The sequence below is a fragment of the Tasmannia lanceolata genome, unplaced genomic scaffold, assembly GCF_043159265.1.
Source record: "Tasmannia lanceolata isolate RefF3 unplaced genomic scaffold, GAP_Taslan_0.1 ptg000007l, whole genome shotgun sequence".
Lineage (NCBI taxonomy): Eukaryota > Viridiplantae > Streptophyta > Magnoliopsida > Canellales > Winteraceae > Tasmannia > Tasmannia lanceolata.
Window position 1 is genome coordinate 12,153,252 of NW_027518684.1, and position 10,499 is coordinate 12,163,750.

Sequence of the window (10,499 nt, forward strand, 5' to 3'; positions counted from 1 at the left end):
AAGTGGGTGAGCCTAAGTTGACTCTAAAATAATATTGTTAAAGAATTAATACTAAATTAGTGCAAGAAGCAAAAAGACAATGGATTGAGTGTGAGATTCCAATCCTATCTTAATCGGTAGTTTCGGGGAAATGAGCTTAAGGGAGTCCAATGGAATAAATGTGCTCTATAGATGTTTTATAGGCTCAATGTGTTTAAGGGCTTCCTCTCATGAGTGAGCGATGTGCTCCTAAAACACGTAATAAGGTTTCATAATATAAAATCTCATAGTTTCCTTGTTTGGGTTAAATTCTTGTATGTAGTGAGATTACTATTGAGATTTATATTCGGACTTGCTAGTTCTAAATTAATGCTTCAATATCTTTTATTTCTCTCGGGAAATTATATATTCGCCCCTATTTCTTCCTTGGGCTACCTTTTGTAGCGTAAAAAGAGAGGTAAAAAATATACTATATTTCTCTTGTATTATGGGTTAGAGGCAAGGTTTTTTTGTTCTCCTCTCCTCTTGTAACTTTTATTCCTATCAATAAAATTTGAGGCGCTGCCCCGGGTTCCAAGATAAATTTCCGGTTTAAAAAAATATAAATATCATTTTTCATGCAACTAATAGTTATAAGAGGAATGCTAAACTAAAGGGCGCTCTTGTGAAAGTCCAGCCCAAGGACACCCCATTGGATCCAAGCAAGGTTTAAAATTTCAGTTTCGGTACCGGTTTCGGAACCTGAAATTTTGAAAATTCGATCGAAATTTCAAAATTTCGGTTGCAATCTGGTACAAAACCCAAATTCAATATTTTATTCAATATTAAATTTCTGTAATTTCGGTCGAAATTTCGGTGAAATATTAAATTAATATTAAAAAAAAACAGATTTTTTGGGTTAAATTTCGGAAAAACCGAAATTTTGGCCGAAATAAATGACCGTTTCGGTTTTGGGTGATTTCGGTGTCGGTAATTTCGGATTTCGGTCGAAATTTAAAACCATGGATCCAAGTAGCCCGAATGCAATTATGATGCCGCTTAGTTACTCGTGCTCGAGCAAGGTGGCCCGTAACTTCATTCCCCGATCTTCTAACGTGATGAAATCTAACACTACCCTCAATCGAATTCGAGATCTCATCAAGAAACACTAAAAATCTCCAAGGGCGAGCGGATTGGCCTTCCAACCATCTAATGACATTTGGAGAACACTCCGCTCACGTGTGGCCCCTCCTTTTTTTGGTTTGGCCGTACATGTGGATTTTCATTAACAAGGGGTTGTTGGGTTTTGAACCCAGCACATGCCGTGAGGCAATAGCTCTGACACCATGTGAAATCAACCAATTGCTCTAAAAGCTTAAGAGGTTATAAATGGTGTACTATTTAATCATTTAATACTTCAACAATTGAAATTATTTTTCTTGGTTGCCAAACATACCCTTAAGGGCATAGTTGTTCGCCATGAAAATTTATTCTATGGAATATTCATGGCCCTGTGAAAGAAGAGCTGACAAGAGTGGGAGAGGTATGAGTTGCGACAATGGAAGGAGCACGAGAACTTCCTAAAAAACAGTGAAAAAATACACTATTTCAAATTGGGTTTTTTCTCCAGTTTTAGGGGAGCTTCAAGCTCCCCTCATCTCCCAGCTGTTGGAAAAATAATTCAAACGGTGTTACCTTATGGGGCCCACTCAAGCACATCCAAATTTAGAGTTTTGTCTTTATCCAAATTTGGTTTTTAAAGACTAGTCCAAATTAGAAGCTATTATAAAGTCGGTTGTGTGAGTCCTTTTTATCTAATCTGTGTTTGTTCTCATCCTAAGAAAGAGTTGTGCTCGTAGGTAGAGTTTGATTAGAAGGTGAAGACTAGAAACGTATGGATTTTATATTACGATTGAGTAGTACTGTATTGGCTATTTAAAACGTCAGTTCGGGCTATGTTGTGTGAATGAATATAAATAAATAAAAAAGTGCCGTTGGCTTCTTCTCAGTAAGCCTCCTCTATTATTCTTTGTTTTTCATTTTTAGTTCTTAAAAATTCCTACACCACCAACTCATTTCTTTCCCTCTAAGCTCATCAGCATGACAGAGATAAAAAATGATTAGGAGAAGGAAATTTAGGGCATGTTAATAAACTTTCTTCTCCGAGTTTATTGTTAACTCGATTTATCTATAGGGCTATTTGGTTTGCAGATAGTGGAGAAGGAAGAAATAGTGAAATACCCACTAGAACTCTCACCATAGAAAATGGAGAAGAGAAACAGTAGTTGCTCCCATGACAGTTTTTTTCTATTTAGTTAAGCTCAAAATCTGGGATCCATTGTTTCCCAATTCTCGTTTTAAATGCACATCAAAACAATGATTGATGGAGGTTGCGTTAAAGGGTTTAGGGGTACTATTGTTCTTACGAAAGTTAATTATTTTTTTCGCCTAAAAGTGTGGCTGGGTTAAAGGGTTTAGGGGTACTATGGTCCTCATCAGAGTAAGTTGAGTATGTTTTGCGTTAAAGAGTTCTCAATGTGAAAGAATCTTACTCGCCCGCGTAGAATTGCGGAGCAATGTCCTACTCAACGTTGAGGAGCGAAGTTTTGCTCGTTTTATATGGTATGAGCTGAGCTCGTATATTCTAGCATTTTTCAAAAAAAAGGATTGCACACCCCACCACAGGATGATCCAAACCGTCCATTTGATGGGTTTCACATCATAAAAGATTTTCATGCAGATTAGTGGAATAGGAAGTCAAAGGGAAGAGACAAGAATTTTTATTTTCCTAGAATTACCTTGGAAAATTATGTAGTAGTGTTTGGTTGCGCGGCAAATAATGGGAGAGTAAGAGAAAAAGTAGGGGGTGTTATTACTAATATATGGAGAGAGGAGAGAGGGGGAAGAGAGAGATAGAGCGAGAGAGCATCATTCCCTAGAAAGTTCAACCATAATTCTTTCCTTTTGGAATAAGGGGGCAAGAAAGAGACAAGCAATCATCACATGAGAGAAATCCAAGGGAATCAATGTCCAATGCGTTTTGGCAACCAAACTTGAAATAACATGCCAAATTCAAACCAAATTCCAACGGCTGCCGAGCTTTTGTGCAAACAAAGAGATTTTCTAAAGGGGAATGTTATCAGCACAATCATATTTTGATATTTGCGCAAGGGAACCCGGCTCTCTTCTATACTTTAATTGGCTTGGGAAATGTAGTAACCTTTTGACAACTCTTTAACTACTGAAAGAGAGATGGTTTGTGAAACTATCAAATATTATTGTGCTGATGTCATTTTCCTTAATAAAGCGTAAGTCACTTAAAATAACCTTAGGGACTAACAACCTTTACCGAAGACTCATGTTCTTATTCCTTTTACAGACTTGATATGCCCTCTCTAGGAAGTAGGAATACGGGATTTCGTTTGAAAAAGAAAGACGATGTCTGTTTGATGTGACACTTGTACAAGAAGACAAGATAGTGAGCTCGCATGGCCACACAATGCAAAAAATCAAGTGAAAATCCTAAACAAAATGTCAATTTTACCGAAGTCTTTATATTTTAGAAGTGTTTTCCTAAAACTGGCAAAGAGGTACGATGTTAAAGTGTGGTGTAGAGGTCAGGTACATGTCCAATACGCACCTAAATCGTTATATCACCTCTGAAGCTTTTGGCGTATAGGTCAGGTACCTAACAAAGCAATACAATATATTGCCCTTTTGGAGAAAAAGATGACAAAATGTACCATACATTTCTGCTGATTAAGGACAAATTGGACAGTTGGCTGATAGTTTCTATGTTCTTCCAAAAAACCCACCAAATGATTCCTAATTTCCTACTCGGTGAGAATTTATAGTAGTTTACAAGAACTGTATATGTCAAAAGGAAAAAAAAGGGCTGTGATCATGTGAATTTGCCTGCATTTAACAAGTATATAAAATCAATGTAAAGAGTTAATGGGAAAAAAAATACTCACCTTTACAATAACAAGATCTAGTTTTGGAGGGGCACCAAATAAACCTTGTGTTGTTCAGGGGAAGGGGAAATGGCCGTGAGAGGGGAGACTTGTGATATGAGTGGGAAACGTTTGAAAATGAAGTATTAATCCCTTAACATGGATTTCAATTTTGGAAATACCGTTTTGAAAGAGGCAAGAGACTTTGATAGGCATTGCCCCCTCTTCACGATAAATGTGAATTTATAGAGGGGGTGATGGGTAAATATGAAAGTTTGAGTACTTTGGTAATAGCCTTTCAGATTTTTGAAGGGTCGATTGGCTAAAATCGAAAACTAAGCACTTCTTAAATGCCCTCTTAAAAGGAAAAAGTAGAATCTGATATAAGCATGTTTTTACCAGGTTGGCACTATAGACATTCATGATCCTAACTTTAAATGCCATCTTAAATGGGATTTCACCAATGCAGGCGCCCTTTGCCTCCTTTTTTTGTTACTGTTGTTATTATTCTGATTACTGTTGGATAGTACTAATTATACTCTAGATAAATACATTGACATAAACATTCTAAGACATCATAAATTTTGATTTGATAATTCCAACAAAAATATGGTTGTTCTTGTCAACTCATTAATGATGTAATGATACATGAAGTATACAAAGATTTTCTTTGGTAGAGAGTGTATCTTTTTGTCCACCTAAAAAAGAACACCGTCAGCTGTTTCTTTTCTGAGTTATGTAATGAGCTGGAAGTGGTGATGCCATCATACAACTTCGCTTGCAGTGCTCTCCAATACTGTCATCTGCCTTTCTTGATGTATTTCACTTCTGCCTGCTTCCTTGTTTTTACCCCAAAGAACAATGTAGAGGCCACACACTAACAATACAGCCCCACAAACACTGCCAAAAAAACAACAAAATCATATAGAAATTTGTTAATGATTTATTTAGAGGATGTTTGGCAACAATGAAAAATTGTTTCATGGAATATTAGTGTGGTCACTTGTGAGATGTGTGTGGAGAAGGAGAGATTTGAGAGGGTGGGAGTGAAAGGTGCATGAAAAGCGCCTAAAGGTGCCCTCTCAAGTCTCTCTCCATCCCTCCTCAGCTCCTAGCTATTTTACAATTGGGCCCATGAATATTGAAAGAGCTAGTTAATCCCGCATGTTTGGCTAAGAATATCAATTTAAGCTACTAGATTTAATTAGCCATTTAAAGATCTAAAGTACCTTCCAAGAGTAATTGCTTCGCCTAAGAGAAACATAGACAAAATGACATTAATAACCAAGGACAATGGAGTGAACATTGCTAAGAAAACCGGGCCCTTCTCTTCAATGACCCATGCCTGTAAATAGAACGTTATGCTGGTGACCACGATCCCCTGCCATCAACAATTATATTAAATTCTGCCTAAATAAGTTTGTTGAAAATTGATACTAAATGAAACTATCTTCAATCTCTTATAGATTGCAGAGTTTCCTTATAATAAACCCTAAACTAGGAGTCCCGGGGAAATCACTGCATTACCATCAAAATTGGTTCTTATTTGTAAATAGGGTTGTTTTACATTGAAAATGAATAAGTTGCATTCTAGATAGAGGTGCCCACTTAAGATTAGTAGTCATACTCTTATATTCATCTTAGGCTTGTATCATTGTCTATTGACACGTTTAAGGTACAAATATAAAAAATAGGAGGAATGCTAAATTGATGTGCACCCTTGCAAAAATCATCTACGAGGGTGCCCTCATTAGACCATCTCAGCAAAGTGCATTTATTGTACATAAAAATTTAAATTGAAGGAATAATAAATGCACCTGGCTGGGATGGTCCAATGGGGGTGACTTGTAATTTTTTATTTTTTTTTGGTGTGCGTGAGTGTAAGGGTGCTCTTCAGTTTATCGGGGTGAAGATTTCTGATTCTTTTGATAAATCCCTAGTGGATTTATTATAATGACTTACACAATATGCGACAGCGAGAAGTCCAACATCGAAACCGAGCTTCCATCGAGAAAAGTCGTGCTCAAAGGCAATGACCACGAAAAAGGACTGGATGGCGCTAAGAAAACACTGCATTGCGGTGAAGAGGAGCTTCGAAGGATATTCTTTCAAAACTCGACCCTGTGCATAAAAAAAATAGCAGACCATATTCATTACACCAAAAGCTTATATTAATTCTTCACTCGAAAAAGAATAGAGAGTAAAAGGTCATAGTGCTAGCTTGAAGTAAACAAGGCATATCATTAGTAATCCAGGCCGTTGATCGGATAAGTCATGACAAGGACACCCAATGGGACCTGGTCATTAGCAATATTGAGAAGAAGATATAAAACATATTTTTTAGCATGCTTGGCAAATGGCATAGAATCATCTGATGAGGTTGGGATCAAGGGCAATTGGCCAGATTTAGGATGTCAACATTATCCATGGACACAAAAAGTAGGATCCGTAGAGAAAGGGGGCTGGCGGGGACTTCGCGAGACGTTCTTTTTTCTAAGCGTTTTGCTGAGCAAGCGATGGCATCCTTTGGCTGGGGGCGTTTCCTTTCAAATGACAACCGCCTCTTCCAAATTTGTGATTGGGATCCGACACAGATTTGATTCGTCGGATTTTGCGAACCCCAAAATGTAGGATCCGTAGATTTGATAATTTTTATTAATAAAAAAATTGAATTTTAATTATATATATACTCATGAAAACTTTGAGGATTGGGATTGAACGTAGGAGTTTTTATTAAGAGAGTCGAAGAAGAAAGGGGGAGGAGTCGATGGAAATATACATGATTTGCATTTTAAAAGAGAAAACGATATGTTAGATTCGCAAGAAAATCAGGATTCGTGCGGGACATTGCTATGATAAGAATCCAGATGTGTCCCACATAAATCAATGTTCAATTCTCAACACAGATTCCACATAGGCGGCAAAGAATCCACGCAACACAGCCTATGAGTCGCATATCATTGGGACATCGAGACTTTGATGGATTTTTCATTTCGTACTTTATTTAATGCAATTGTGCTTGCATTTTTTCCAGTATATATGACTGAAGAAAAAAGTTACCTGTAAGACCGTCCATAAGGACCATAATATGTTGCCACAAAGCAAGATGAAGGTTCCGGTTATCCAAGTGTTATTCGAATGTTGGCTGTCTTTATGAGCAACAGAATTGTGATGGCTCCATGAAAGTAAACGAGGGCCCTTGTAAAAAGCATAAGTCATTGCTCCACCCAAGCACACTACTATACCCACAATCTTGGCTGTCCCAGACAGACTCTTCAACATCACAACTTCCATCCTGTGGTAAATATATTCCCCAAACATGAACAAAAGAGACGGAATTACTATTATTTTTAGGCTCAATTTCATTTGACATAAAATTTACCACTTAAATGGGCGTAAATTTTGTTTTACTAAAAATTTACATCCAAAGAAATAGATGGGAAAAGACAAACAACAGTGATGAAAATGTAGCTATTGGTAGGAAATGCCAAACAAAGAGGGATGGGAACTAAAAAACCTAACGGTTCCAGTTGGCAAGGGTCTAATAGATATTTGCAAATCATAGAGATTTAATCCCTAGGTAAGGCAACCAAAAAAGATATATTCTAACAATAAAATCACCAATGTTTTAAAGTAAAAACACAGTACATACCTCAATAAAACAGCCAAGAGGAATGTCAAAGCAGGAAGGGTATTAGAGGATGCAGCTCCTAATGTTGATGAAGTGTAACTCAGGCCAACACCATATACATTCAATGCACCAGTAATCCTACAATTTAAAATTATTAGATTTTCAAGGAAGACTGGACGTTCTCCTTAGAAATTACAAAACAACAAGAGGGTTAATCGATTGGTATCACACGGGATAACTTACCCAAATAATGAAAGCATGAACATCTTCAGGAACACAGCCGGTGACACTTGCAGAGCTTCTTTCCTAGACAATCACAATCACCAGACACCTAGAGGTTATGATCAAGCAACAGTGCGCCAATAGGGTCATGGAATCATTCATGGTGACCCACTAAAATAAAACTAATGAAAAAAGAAGTGAAAAGGAAAAGAGTATGCTAAACTGATGGGCGCCCTTGCGAAAAAGGGCGGGAGGGCGCCTCCATTGGCTATAAATCATAAAAATGCATTTAATGCTCTTTAGCTTTCAGCCATTATAAATGCATGATTGTGATTTATAACCAATTGGGGTGCCTTTTCACCCCATTTTTGCAAGGGCGCCCCTCAGTTTAGAATTCTTCACAAAAAATGAAGTGACATTCAATAATTTACCTTTTGAATATAATGGCAATGGGCACTAAGACTACGGCGGCGGTCGCTTGTCTATAGAAAACGAACACAAAGCTGTTCATGCCGTGATTCAGTGCAACCTTTGTGAGCAGAAACATGACCCCATAAATGGCCTGTACAAGGATGACTACCAGATAAGGCTGCATCCCCTCCATCAAAAGAGGCAAGGAAGGACTCTGGAAAACACAAGTTGTTAAAAAGTAAGGATGGAGAACTATATCATATGGGATTCGAAAGCTGTATATATTTATAGGGAAATGTTATCAGCACAACCATATTTTCATATTTCCCAAAAGCTCTCACGAGCTAATTAAAGAAGAAAAGACAGCTGGGTTTTTGTGCACACATCAAAATTTGGTTGCACTGATAACACTTTTCTTTTCTAATTTGGTAACCAAGGTTTTAAATTTTGGACCGAAATTTAAAACCTTGGTTTCGGAGACCGAAACCCTAAAGTTCCGAAACCAAAATTGGAGAAATTTACCAAATTTCGGTGAAATTCAGAAATTTTAGGTAATTTCGGAGAAATTTGGGATAAAATATTAATTATTTATTTCTTTATAGAATTACAGCCGAAATTTCTGAAAATTCAGCCCAAAAAACTGACATTTCGATCCCTTCTACATAAATTTCGGGATTTTGGCTGAAATTTCGGTTTCGGTGATGGCCAAAGTTACCCCGAAACTGAAATTTAAAACCTTGTTTGTAACTTCAATAAAATTCTACATGAGAGAGCAGCTACATCGTGAATAAGAAAAAATCTGTTGAAAAGTGAGCCTATGTGGCTGCTCTCTCATGCAGCCGGAGGCTGCGAAAATCACTTCTGCGATGGACGCTGGCCAAAGAATTGGGTCTGTATTTTCCACGGATTCTTGCCCTCTTCATAAGATAAAAGACGAGATTTGTGTAGGCGTGAGGCTCTTAAATAACCTAGAGGACTGGCAACCGTTTTTCCGAAGACTATGTTCGTATTCCTTTTCAAGTCAGTCAAACTCTTCCCTTTTGTCGTTTTCCTCTCAGCTGTCAAATAAATTATATAGGGATTTGCTAGGGACCATAGCAATAAGGAACCTCACAGGTTAACTTCTCATTAGATTTTGTCTTATTCATTATATCCATCTAAGGTGGCTGCTCTCACATGCAACCGCCACCCTGAAATGCCCTAGTGGGATGGTCCCTAGCAAATCCCAAATATATATATATGACTGGCAAACATAAGTACATTTTACCTGACAGAGCAATACAATTAAGGGTCCTACAGTTAATTGCCTTTTTGGAGAAAAAGATAACGACAGTGATAAATTCACCCCCTTGAAAGAATAATACACCCCAATATTTCTGTTAAATGTGGCGTTTTCTTCTTCAACGGGGGTATATTATTCTTTAAGGGGGTGAATTCATTACCGCCCATGTACCATATTTCTAAGGGATTAGCTAGCCTCCTTTGCAGAAGAACCATCGTGCTCAGTCCTTTGCAAGTGATAACAACAGTGCCAGATGAAATAAATGAATAAAGCAAAAGTCACTTATGCAGCTGTCATCACTTGCAAAGGACGGAGAGTGAAGGTGCTTATGCAAAGGAGGCTAGCAAACTCCCTAGTTTCTATGTTCTTCCAACCCACCAGATGCTTCCTATACGATGAGAAAACACTCAGCGAAATAGTGCATTTTTGTAAAGATATTGTTTCAGTAGTAGAAATAAGTTTATGAAATCAAAATAAAGAGTTAATGAAAGAAAAAAATTCTTACTTTCGTGTAGTTCGGCGGAAGGAAAAATGGCCGTGAGAGGGAGACTAGTAATATGAGTGGGAAACGTATTGATGCCTTAGATATGGATTGCCATTTTGGAAATACAGTTTTGAAATAGCCAAGAGACTGTGATAAGCATTTCCCCTTCTTCATTATAAATGTGAATTTATAGAGGGGGTGAAGGGTAAACATGAAATTTTAAATACTTTGGTAATAGCTTATGATCAGACTTTGGAAGGGTTAATTGACCCCTGCCAACGTATGTAATGAGCAGATTCCAAGTTGAGAAATTGGACTTTTATCAATGAGGTGCCTTTCTGCCTTTTCTAGCCAGTATTTGTTTTGGCTACTCTCTCTTTCAATTTATTAACCAGCATTTTTATTTTTTGGCGAGTTTTTATAGGGAAATGGTAACAACACAGCTATATTTTGATATTTGCACAAACCCAGCTGTCTTTTCTTCTTTAATTGGCTTGTGAGAGTTCTTTAGGAAATGTAATAACCTCTTTATAGCTGTTAAAATACTAAAAGAGAAGC

At 37.4% G+C, this 10,499-nt stretch overlaps 1 protein-coding gene across 1 annotated transcript; it reads right to left on the bottom strand.

Moving 5' to 3' along the window:
- Window positions 1–4,605: 4,605 nt before the first annotated feature.
- Window positions 4,606–8,368, bottom strand: LOC143880984 (WAT1-related protein At5g64700-like). Its single transcript, XM_077383959.1, has 7 exons — window positions 8,196–8,368; window positions 7,786–7,848; window positions 7,564–7,680; window positions 6,972–7,206; window positions 5,874–6,032; window positions 5,141–5,292; window positions 4,606–4,811 (listed from the first exon to the last, which is right to left on the bottom strand). Exons 1-7 carry the CDS (start codon window positions 8,366–8,368, stop codon window positions 4,676–4,678), a joined length of 1,035 nt encoding a protein of 344 aa, XP_077240074.1. The 3' UTR covers window positions 4,606–4,675.
- Window positions 8,369–10,499: the final 2,131 nt, after the last annotated feature.